The 12,895-nt window shown below is 36.5% G+C and overlaps 1 protein-coding gene across 4 annotated transcripts in view; it reads right to left on the bottom strand.

The window, feature by feature from the left end:
* Positions 1–12,895, bottom strand: part of CRYBG3 (crystallin beta-gamma domain containing 3) — a 159,495-nt gene that overhangs the window by 98,761 nt on the left and 47,839 nt on the right. For 2 of the 4 annotated variants that reach the window (XM_056806817.1, XM_056806816.1), the window contains exon 3: positions 10,191–10,289. The exons of the other annotated variants lie outside the window; for them this stretch is intronic. In XM_056806817.1, the coding sequence (XP_056662795.1) occupies positions 10,191–10,289 (99 nt within the window). The remainder of the gene's footprint in view (positions 1–10,190; positions 10,290–12,895) is intronic. 4 annotated transcript variants of the gene reach the window in all.

The raw sequence follows: 12,895 nt of genomic DNA on the forward strand, positions 1-12,895 counted from the left end.
TAATGCTATAAGGGGTTTAGTGATTTCCCCATAGCAAGGAATCCATTGTCTACAAAACCCTGTTGCTCCTAAAATTGCTCTCAGCTGTTTCTTAGTGGTAGGAGCACTCAATTTTTGAATGTTCTCAATTCGTTTTGGAGAAATATAACGAGCACCCGCAGTCAAGATGAATCCCAAATATTCTACTTTTTGGAGACACCATTGAACTTTATCCTTAGAGATTTTATGTCCTCTTTTGTGCAATTCCAAAAGAAGGTGTTTGCTATCTTCTTGACATGTTTCTGCATCTGTTGAAGCCAAGAGTAGATCATCTACATATTTGATTAATTTGCTATTTTTAAATGTTATATTGTCTGTGTCTTGGCTCAAAATTTGCTCAAATAAGCTCGGACTTTCGACATAACCCTGTGGCAGCCGACACCAGGTATATTGTGAGCCCTTCCAGGTGAAAGCAAAAATATGCCTGGAGTTTTCATGTATTGGTATGGAAAAGAAAGCTGAACACAAGTCTACTACTGTAAAGTATGTAGCTGTGCTAGGAATAGATGAAATAATAGTATGTATGTTAGAAACTATGGAGTGTCTCTTTATAACGTGATTATTCACTGCCCTTAGATCCTGTACGAATCTATAGATGTGCTTGCCATCGGGTCCTTTTTTTGGTTTTTTAATTGGCAGGATGGGCGTGTTGTATTCAGATTTGCAAGGGATTATTATTCCCTGTTCTATTAATGAGTTAATAACTGGTGTAATACCCTCAATTGCCTCCTTTGAGAGGGGATACTGAGGGATAGAAGGAGGTGGGCTAGATTTAGTTTTTATCTGCACAGGAACAGCAGATTTGAGTAAGCCTACGTCAGAAGAAGATGTGGCCCAAAGAGACTCCGGTATATCTTTAGGTATTTCAAAAATGGAAGGTTCTTTTGCCTCCTGGTTTTCCGAGAGAAGTACAGGGAGTAAATTTAAAGATTCCTCTGGTACTTCTAATGATAATGAGCCATCTGGGGAGCAGGTTATTGTGGCTCTGAGTTTGCATAGAAGGTCCCTCCCCAGCAAATTTAAAGGGGAGTCAGGCATCAAAAGGAAGGAGTGTTGTACCTCCAGGGGTCCTACAGACACCATTCTAGGAGGAAGTCTTTTAACTCTTTGGGTTATTCCTGATACTCCCATTACATTCTCTGAGCCAATAGAATAACATTGTAAATCAGGTGTTCTCTTTAATACAGACCAGGAAGCTCCGGTGTCTAATAGACAATCATAATAGGTGTTACCCACTTTTAAGGTAACATGGGGTTCATTAGTATGGGGAGGGCAGTGGATAGGGACAACGGGTAGTAGGACATCAGGGTCTGGGAAATCAAAGGTTGTATCCTCTGATTCCTGTGCCCCAGCCCCCCCCGGGCACCATCATTGTGTTTGGGATATTCCTTGGGCACCCCCCTGAAGGGCACCTCTCTGAGGGTCATTAGTACCTCGAGTAATTTTTGGACGAGCGCCATTTCTCATATATTGTTGAGTATAATCATTAAAATTTTCTTCAATTTGAGCATTGTCATTAAATTCCCAATTCCTATTTCTATAATTCTGGTTTCTAAAGTTCTTATTTCTATATTCATTATAGTTATTTCCATAGTCATTATTATAATTTCTAGAATTCTGATTTCTATAACCATTATCATAATTTCTATAGTTATTATTTCTAAAACCATTATTAAACTGTGTATTCCTTCCACACATCTTAAGAAAGGTTCTACATTCCATCATTTTGTGGCCCTTCTTCTCACAGAAGTGGCAAGTAATGGATTGATAATTGGATTTCTGGAGAGGGGCAATTGTCGTTGGTTCATTATCATGCCCACTTTCTAATTTAGTTATCCTATCTATTACACATCTCATTTTTTTCTTCATTTCCTCCATGTCATCATTATTCTCTTTCTCCTTTTCTTCGTTTCCCTTAAAAACATATATAGCTGTTTTTCGCAATTCTTCAAGGTCCATATCTGACCATCTTGGGCATTGTGTTTTAAAATAATTTTTAATTACTTTGCAAGAATTATTTACAAAGATTCTTCTAACTTGTCTTAAACTATTCTCTTTATTTAAGTCCCAATCTAAGTATCTGTCCCCAAACTCGATAATTCTGTCCATAAATCTGGAGGGTGTTTCGTTTTCCTTTTGCTTAATTTTTTCCAGTTCCATCCACTTATCTGTACTGTCCGCACATTCCTTCATGGCTGTGAGGATGGCCTCTCTACAACGGTATAGTTGTAGATAGTCCTCAGGATTATTATAGTCCCATTCGGGATCCTGAGATGGCCAATGTGCTGCATTACGCCCCCGGGTTTTGTTGACATGAGCAATTATTTTATTTTTTTCACGTTCACTTAAAAAAGCCTGTAGTAAGCTCTCAACGTCCTTGTAAGACGGATTATATTGAAAAAATATGTCTCCCATCTTTTTTGTTACTAGAAAAGGATCTTGTTCATATGTGGGGATATTTCGTGTAAATTCATTTATTTCTTGGGGAGTAAACGGTATCCTATGTCTTAAAGTCACCACATCCCCATTTCGTCCTATTTCAGGTACTTCTCTTAGAGGAAACAGGCCTCTAGTTGAATTTTGCACCTGTGGGTCAGTTTGACAAGGACAGGTTTCTCTAGGAGGACAAGATCTCCCTTGCATTGGAATTTGGTTTTCTGTAGGAGAAGGAACATGAGAAGCTGGGATTGCAGGGGAAGGGTTTTGGGGATTAAATTCAGACAAGATTTGCACTGCACGAGAGAAGCAGTCTGTTAACTGGGCTATAGGGAAGGTGTTTTCCATCTCTATTTCAGGGAAGGAAATTTCCTCATTCAAAGGTTCAGAAACAGGTCTGTTTCTGGTAGAGTGGGTGTTTGCCCATTGATCCTGTAAGAAACATTTTAGATCTTCTAATTGGGCTTGCATTTTTTCCTCAATTTTTCCTATTTTATCTTCCATATCTCCCATTTTATCCTCAATATTTCCTATTTTATTCTCAATATTTCCTATTTTATCCTCAAGTTTTTCTATTTTATTCTCAATATTTCCTATTTTATCCTCAATTTTTTTCTATTGTATCCTCAATTTTTTCTATTGTATCCTCAATTTTTTCTATTTTATCCTCAATATTTTCTATTTTATCCTCAATATTTTCTATTTTATCCTCAACATTTTCTATTTTATCCTCATTTTTTTCTATTTTATCCTCAACATTTTCTATTTTATCCTCAATATTTTCTATTTTATCCTCATTTTGTTTTATTTTATCCTCATTTTGTTTTATTTTATCCTCATTTTGTTTTATTTTATCCTCAATATTTTTTATTTTTTCATCTCTAAATATAGTATTGAGGAGTACAAAAATGACAGTACCTATTAATATAAAAATTTGGAGGTATCCTTCATTCCTCAATGCCCCTACTTCTTCAGCTGCCATATAATTGTCAAAGAATGTAGTACTCATTTTTATATGTATATTTTGTAATTTCACAAAACACGTGGGGAGCAGGGCAAAGCAACAAACTTTCCACAGGGTTTTTTTTTTTTTTAATCCAGGAAGTTGTTCCTTAAGGGAAAGGATATTTAGAAACAGTTCTTCCAGCCAGGACTTTAGAGTCCTGTTGCTGAGATTTAAAAACAGCTGTTTTCTGTCTATCAGAGTCACACAGCTGGGAAGTATCTGAGGTCCGATTTGAACCCAGGACCTTCTGCCTCTAGGGCTGGCTCTCAATCCGCTGAGCTACCCAGCTGTCCCTTAAGATTAAAGGGAAGAAAAAGAAAAAACTGCTGATTCCAATTTAACTTAAGGAGAAAAGAGAAAAAGTTTTTTATACTCACGTGTTCTAGCAGCTGTGTCTTTAAGCCAAGTTTTTTTTTTTTTAAAAAAAAGACTAAGTGGTGAAACAGTATAGTAAAAAGGCAAGGAAAAAGTTTTATTGAGAGGATTCTTTAGACTCCCGTGTGGTCAGCCACAATGTTACAAGGGAATCACTTTAAAAGACTGATATATATTAATTTAAGGTCGCCAAGGAATCAGCTATGTAATTCCTAAATGAAAAACTCAAGTCAGCCGTCAGCCCTTTTGGAGTTTAATTACAATAGGAGCAAGAAAGGAATTAGAGATATATAGAGAGAGAGAAAGGGGAGAGAAGGGAATAGGGCTTAAATACCCCCTCTGTTTAGGCTGGGCCAAAAGGCCCAAGCCCTTAGATAGCTGGGGCAAAGAAAAGAGATCAGTCCCTTTCACTCACGTGTCCAAAATGGAGAAACAGTCTCAGAGGCCCCCACTTTCAGCTTCCTTCAGAGCAAGCTTCCTCAGAGCCCAGGAACCACCGACCAAAAACTCCACCCCCCTTCAGTCTCCAGACCCTCCTATCTTTCAGGACACCATCCAAGTTGCCTCCCCTCAGTCCTCACATCTACCAATCACTCTTCATCAATTTCCCTGTCAATGGAGGCTCTCGCTTAACCCAGGACCGCCCAGAGGTTTCTGGCTTTTTGCACATGTCTGTTGAAGGTCATATTTTCCAATGATTAAATCTATACTCCTTTGCTACAGCCCTTTCTAAATCCTGTTAACTTGAGTATGGTAGAGATTGGAATAATTAAATTTTGATCTAGGCTGCAGCCCTTACTCAATCCTATTAGGACTGAATAGGGTGGAGTATCTCCATTGTATCAATTCTAAAATCAATCAAGACTCAAAGAAATTCCTGTTCTATGCTTAAGCATAGGTCAAAGTCCTTTCCATTGTTCAGCAAAAGGTTTTCTGTCCTAAAGTAATCTTAAGAAGGGAAGAGAAGGAACCTCCCATGCCAATGGAGTTCCCATTCCAATAGACTATCAGTAAGAAATTTTCCAAGTATGAAATATCCCAATGGTGAAATTTCCAACATTTATAAGTCTAAGGAAATTTGAGGTTTACACTCATAAACTATTTATGTTCCCACTACACCTTGCCTCCCCAAATCCTAACTAGCAATTGTAATTCTTTGTAAAAAAATTGTATTCCGTGACTAGAAAAAACATTTTTTAATCATCAGCAAAATATTATCATTACAAAGATAATCTTGCATTTCAGGGAGCTAAACAATTTCCCAGAGCAGTTCAGATTGCTTTGCAGCTCTGGTTCCATTCTGGCCTCAAGTTACAATAAAACAAATCATTATTCATATAAATTCTATGGCCGCATAGTAAAGAAAGTGAAGTTAGATACATCAAAGAGCACATTCTTCATTTTGTTTCACAATGATCAATACATTCGGACAATTATGGTAATTTCCATTAAATTTCTTAACATTCAGTTTATATATGTATTTGTATACATTCTCAACAAATTGTCACATGTAATATACATTATTCTTAAAATAAGAGATTAAATTAATCAGAAAGAGGGCCCCAAAATATTATAATGGTAGAAGAGTTAAATTATCTGAATGCACTGCTAGAACCATACAAACCAAATTTCCTTTGCAAATATTTTTCAAAAAAAATTGCTGGTTTTCATCTGAAATAAAAACATTTCACAGGATGAACTACAATCCAGTAAACATTTATTCAACTATTATGTAATAAGCACTGTGCTAAGCACTAGAGATACAAGAAACAAAAGATAATCCCTGCACTCAAGGGGCTCACAATGTAATGGGGAGACAACAAACAAACAGAAGTACATAAACTTTATAGAGAATAGATAGTAAATAATTAATATTGGGAATGTACTAGAATTAAGAGGGTTGGGACTTAAAGGAAGGGGGCATCGAAAGTTAAGAGGAAGAAAGTTTGGTTCACAGAACAGCCAGGAGGTCAGTGACATTGGTCCAGAAAGCATATGTCTGAGAGTCAGGTAAAAGGAGAGAGGAAAAGCAGGTCTTTGAATGTCAAACAAAGAATTTTATATCTGATCCTGAAGAGGAGAGGGATTCTAAATCCACCCAAATAAACTCTCAGGTTCCACAAGGAAATGCTTCTCCTGTGTTTCACAGGCTACACTAATCCTCCCTGATCTGACTAATCCAAATTTATACTATCTAAATAAAAACTACCGCTTTATCCTCAGAAATCTTAACTTCACCTTCAAATTCTAAAATAGCAAAGGCTAGCTGGTTGAGTCTCAACAAGAATCAAGTTAGGACTCTGAATCTATTAAACCACAGACCAGATTTTTCTTTGGTCTTTTCAGTTAAACAATCTATAAAACCACAATAGATAGTCAATAGTGTTTCCCAAGTTGGGAAAGGAAAACCCTGAGCTCCTTCAGATCTTTCCCTCAGACAGAGAGAGGCAAAGATGTTCCCTCCTCCAGCCCTGAGAGAGTCCCTGAGAGTGTCTCTGCCAACTGCCAGAGAGTAATTGACATAGAAAAATGGTTATAACTGTCAGCAGTTGAAATTAACACACTCATCTCTGCTTCAATCTCCAGTTCTTTTCTCAAGCAGCCAATTTAATTATTATCTCTAAACTAACAAAACAACACTTATTTTCTAATATCATCCTTACAGAGGCCATCCCTAATCCACTTTTTTTAAACCCTTACCTTCTGCCTTAGAATCAATATTACATAATTGTAATGTTAAGTGGGGTTAAGTGATTTACCCAGGGTCACACTGCTAAGAAGTATCTGAAGTATTTGAACCCAAGACCTCCCATCTCTGGGCCTGGCTCTCAATCTACCCCCTAACTCACTTCTTAAAGGAGGTGAAAAAAAGGTCTACAGATATTACATGTTGCATGTGTATTCAGATTATTTCAAAGTATTGATCAATTTTGCCCTTTTTTTCCTTTTTTTTACTCTTTAAAAAATACTTTTTTATGGGATGGCTCTTTGGGAGGGGAAAATGACAGGATACCTATTTTAAGAAACAGAAGTTATCAATAAAAACTTATTTAAAAAAGTAAATGTGCTAAGGTCCCTCCTCATTACCATAAAGCATCTTGAAAACATTTCAGCTAGTTGGGTTTTTAAGATTTTTTCTTCTTTTAGGTTAAAATCTAAATGTAAGCTCTAAGTCTCACCATCAGGAGTACAGGTTTGGGATCAAATAACTGAGTCCTAGTTCTTCCACTTACATGCCAGAAGGTGATTCATTTATCCTCCCTGAGTTTTAACTTCATTATGTAAAAAATGAGAGTAATACTTGTCTTTCTAATACCTAATTTCTAATACCTAATACCACTTTCTTAGGGGTATTGTGAAAGTGTACAGCCAACTGTGAAGCTCTATATAAATGCAAGCCATTCTTAATATTACTAGTTTTTATCTTGTTTATCAGGGGCTGTCTGGGTCAAGAGTCTTTTCCTCATAAATAAAAAAACTATTTGAAAAGCACAATTTCTTTTCAATGAGGACATAGGTAACTACTCTGTAATTCAATACCCATTTTTAAACATAAATGGATATGGGGCATGTAGGTGGCTCAGTGGATAGAGAGAACCAAGCCTAGAAATTGTACTGGGCTCAAATTTGGCCTCAGACACTGCCTACTTGTATTACCCTGGGCAAATCACTTAATCCTGATTGTCTTAGCCTTTAATGCTTGCCTTGCAAGCAAGACTCAGTATTGAATCTAAGACAGAAGAAGGTAAAAGCTGGATAGACACAATCTAAAATACATACCTTTTTAAGACACTTCAATAACTATTAAAATCTCAGCTTTTAATGTTTTTCTTTTTTTAAATATGTCAAATTTTACCCATCCTCCCTGAAACATATAACAAGAAGCATGAGAACAAGTAGTTACTTGTAAAAATAGATAAAGTTGTAAGGGCACACATATAAAATATCTATAAATCTCCTTAGAATTCTTTACATAGTCACAAGATGATCTTGTGAAATGATAGAAAATAACCTGAAAAAAATTAGGATAAAGAGAAATAAAGGTATAATATACCCTCTGGCAAGATCAATCAACTCTCAAGATGGAACCTGTGAAGACAGGATTAACTTTCCTATTGTTTTTTTTTTAGCTAATCAAATAAAGAACTTAAAGTACCCCTATTTAACACTAAGAGTTCATGAGTCACTTATTGGAGAAAGCTCACACCTCCAAAGGCCACTAACCTCCTCTGGGCAGTGCTAGGCAAATTGGGAGGTTGTGATTGGCTCCCATAAAGTGGGGGAACAACAGGAAGTGATATCAAGAAAGCTGTTTTTAAAAGGCCAGCCCAAGGACTGATTCTCTCTGCATCAGCCAGCTGGGCTGGAGGAGGACTCTTTGATTCCTTGACTTTTGTAAAAATAATAAGCAATGAATTGATTATGGATTATAAACTTATTAGATACTCTGCTTGCTGTGCTTACAAAGTATCTTCAGTTTATATCAGTGAAGTGAAGCTCATAAGTGAACTTCTCTTCAGGGCCAGGTGCAAGGATGCTAAGGAGATTCTTGTTATATAAAAATAAACTATTTATTGAGAATATAAGGATAAAAAAGGATTTCTGACTTGAAGGGATTCTAACTCCACCCAAATAAAACTCCCTGGTTCCACAAGGAATCGCTTCTCCTGTTTCCACAGGCTATACTGATTCTTTTTCACTATCCTACAATAAACTAACACTATTATCCATATAAGAAGTATATAATTCTCAACTTTGTCTCCAAGTTATAAAAAGATTAGCTGGCTGAGCCTCAGAAACAACCCAGCTGGGACTCTAAGTCTTAACAGACTCAGAGTCCAAACCAAAGGCCAGGTCTTTCTTTGGTCTTCTCAGATATAAAAACAATTTATGTAACACAGCAAGAGACAGTCACTAGTGTTTCCCAAGTTGAAAAAAGAAATCACTTAGCTCCTTCAGGTTTTTCCCTCTTTTCCTTCTACCTCAGAGAGTGAGGAGAGAGAGAAAAGATGTCACCTGTTCCCACCACTCGGAGAGTGTAACTGCCACACCCTCAGAGTAACAGCCATACACAGAGAAAGTAACTGCCACTCTGAGACCAACTGCCACAGGAAAAAAAAAAAGTTAGACTGTCAGCATTTGAAACGGACACTGTCTCAGATGTGCTTCAAACTCCAATCCTTTCTCAAGACACCTTCTCTACTTCTTATCTCTAAACTAATATAACAAGACTTAATTTCTAATATCCTTATACTTCAGAGGAGACTTTTTCCCTGGATCCTGTGTTGGCTTGCTAGGTGTCTGGAGATTCCTGCCTTGACTTTAGAGGAGGCTGTGCTGATGGACTTCTGGCTGAAGACTTCATGAGGAAATGGAGACTTGAGGAAGCCTCCTGCCCGGGGTGCTGAACAGGACTTCACTTACCTGGAGAAGCTCTTAGGACTGGTAGGTTTGTTAAGAATCTGTGTCTCTATCTACATTTTCTTCTTTCACTCTGTCTTTCCACCTCTTTGAAAATAAAAGCTGCTAAAAGTAATTTTGACTTGAGCTATGATATTTTAAAATCAGCAACCACAATATTATTTTATAACTCTCTTATTGAGTCAAAAATCGCAATTTTAATCTTTATAAACCAAAGTTTTTATAATAAAATATCTCCAAAATGCATTGCTAATTAAAAATACATTCCTCTGGGGGAAATAAGGTAGCCAAGTCTATGTAAGCTACCATTTTAAATGTAACACTAGACAAAACTAACTCAGATTCAAGGTATTCTAAAGATCTCTATTAGCTCAAAACCATAACTCAAGATCCCCAACTAATGTGTTTCTAGACATCCAAATGATAGAAGTAATTCAAAGCTAAGGAATTTATGAAATAGTACAGAAAGAAGAGAAATAACAAACCATCTCCCACCCCTCCCCATAACTTGCAGTACAGTAGCCAACCAAATATACACGTCATTACTAGAAAGAGAGAATGCATAACAAAGAACATGTGGCAAGAAACAGAGGAAAAACTATGGCTAGGGTGCTCATAAGAAGGGGCAGCGCATGCCTTCATCTTGACAGGGCTGCTGACATCTTCTTGTTCCTATGCTGGGCCCACTCATCTTGTGTGGGGAACAGTCCCTGCAAGGTGTACAGCACTTCCTGGGCAGCCTGGGGAAATATTCTCTGCTTCCCACTCCTGGCTTCAGCCAGTCCTTAGCTGAGGTAGCCTACAAAAAAGAAATCTCTATCTCTTTTTTAAAGTCAAAGCAAGATTATTTTTTATAAGGATAATACATTTACAATCCAGTCATTGGGATGCTAGGGGGAAAAAAAGCTCATACCAGTTTTCCTCCCCCATAATACAAGTCTGTTCCTTCAGAGCCCTGGCTGTCAGAGGTATTCTTCTTCAAAAGGATAGGATTTACGCCAGAAGCCAAGTCCTTTGGAATACAGAAAAATCAATATTACTATTAGTGTCCATAAGTAGCAAATACAATTTTCTAACTTTCCCTTTCTGTTGCCAAGGGCACTGTATCTGTCTTCTGCCACTATTAGACTTAAGGTCCAAGTGATCACCTGCTTAAGAGGAATAGCAAACCTTACCTGTTCAGCATTATTTTAGAGGGAGCCCTTCAAGTCCTCAAGAATTCTCTAGGTCTGAGCTCTACCAGTTTTGCCAACTCTCACTGTCTTTTTGTTCATCCATGCAAATGAATGGAAAGGACAAAAAGAAAACAACAAATGCCTTCTGGAATACTGTTTTAGGCATTGTCCTACACCTCCTCCATCTGAAACCTTTGTTCCAAATTCCTGCCTTTATTATGTTATGTACTATATATGTGTTTTTATGTAGCCTTCATCAAACTTATTCAGACAATGAACCACTACATTCTGAGCCAAACCGATGATTTACATTACAATTTAAAATAGTACTATAAAATGCCAGGACTCCCAGTTAGGAATAGGAACCTATGATTTTTTTTTCAAAGAAGTCAAGTAATTTGTGACATTTCAATATGGAACTGACTAAATATAAATTTTGACCTCGTAACTTAAGACATTATATTCCAGAAAAACAACAACAACAACAACTTTTTCTTTCTCTTTCTCTCCCTCCCCATAAAAAATTATTAGCTCTTTTCCCATTCCCTAATCCATATACTACTTCTGACTTTGATAATATTTTTCATATTCACTTGGCAAGTAAGACACTAACAGTATATAAATACAATGGTTCTCTAGTTGTAGTTTATTATAATAATGATAGGAAGCCAGAAGGGCAAAAGAGAACATTCACCAGAGGGATTTTTTATAAACATAAAGCTGAATTTTGTTTTATTGCTTTGGCATAGAGAACTACTATTTTAAATTTCTACATGCACATATGCTAGCATAAACTATGCATCCATGCTTAGAATAATGGAGATCAAATAAATACCAGGGCAAAATAGCACAAAGATTATTAATAGGATATTTTATTTTTAGATTATGCAACTCAGCACCTGTAAGACTTAAACCATCAATGTTCAATAAGGCTGTTAACATTTTTAATTATCATTTTTAAATAAATCTATATTTTGCCCCATATGATTTTTTCTTTACTTTTTCAAAATAGACTGAAGTCCATAATGTAGCAATTAAATCTAAGATAGTCTGAGGCACAAAGTTCCAAGCATGAACAATTTATTATTAAAGTGTGAATTTATCAATAAAAAGGATCTGTTTCCCAAATAAGACCTTATGAAGGAACTAACTCTCTTTTATACTTTGGGATAACACAGACCAAAGAACAGGATTTTTGTGGGAGGAACACCTTAAAATTGGTTTAAAGAATTAGACATGAAGAGTGAAATCAATGGGATAGGTTACAGAGCTAAGGCATGAAAGACAATATGATTGGTTGGAAACCCCCCCTTCCCTACTGTGATTAAGAAATATTGTTTGAGTCCACCTGCAAGGTAACAGATAGTGGGTCATAATTCTTTGGATAACAAGCCTGACATCCTCCAAAGGTTAACAGATTTCCCTGACAAAAGAACAGAACAATGAAGAGAACTGGTTTTCTAAACTTAACTTATTAGAGGAAAGTGGCATTTCTGAACTAAAACTCAAAAATAATGAATCATGACCTGGGAAATTATAGGACAAAATCAATTAACTATAAATAGAATCAAAAATCAATCAGATTATTTTAAGCAACAGCGAGGTGGTACAATGAAAAAACCACTGGGCCTGGCATCAGACATTTACTAGCCATGTGAACTAGAGCAAGTCATTTAGCCTCTGTCTGGGTCAGTTTTATCACCTATAAAATAAGGGTAATAATAGCACTTACATCCTGGAGCTTTGTAAGGTTTGAATAAAATAATATTTGTAAAGCACTTGGCATAGTATCTAGCACAAAGGAAGTGCTATATAAATGCTATTATTATTAATATAAAATCCATTTTTTCACTGCCCTAAAAATATTCCATGTTTATTATCATTTTTATATCTTTGCTCTTTTTTATTTCCTCGAACCTCTAATGCTCTGCCCTCTTCTAAAAAAATCTGAAGTCTGTCATGGCAAATTGGAAAGGGCTCTGAATTTGGAATCAAGAGACTCAGTTTTGCCATCTGTGTTACCTGGATGACTCATTTAAATTCACTAGTCTGTTTCCTCATCTATAAAATGAGAATAATAGATTCAAATGACCTCAAAGCCCCTCTCTCTCTTCTATAGCTATGATCCCACTTAACTATTGAAGGTTCAGTTCAAGGGCCATATTTCTTTCTCATTTGATTGATTTTTTTTGTTTTTTTCATTACCATCTTTCCTGTATAAAGTCATTTATGAACTTTTTGTTATTCAGTAGCATCTGACTCTCCATAACCCCACAGAACATGGAATCCCAGGTCCTTCTGTTCTTCAATATCTGCTTAAGTGTCTATTGTAATGATGGGGAGTAGGACAAAAGAACCTTTGGGGGAAATAGAATGTTGAGAGCTCTATAGGGGCATGAGGCAGGAACAACAGTTGGAATCTGGACAAGGACTTCTGGGAAAT

Source organism: Monodelphis domestica, chromosome 8 (assembly GCF_027887165.1).
Source record: "Monodelphis domestica isolate mMonDom1 chromosome 8, mMonDom1.pri, whole genome shotgun sequence".
NCBI classification, from domain to species: Eukaryota; Metazoa; Chordata; class Mammalia; order Didelphimorphia; family Didelphidae; genus Monodelphis; species Monodelphis domestica.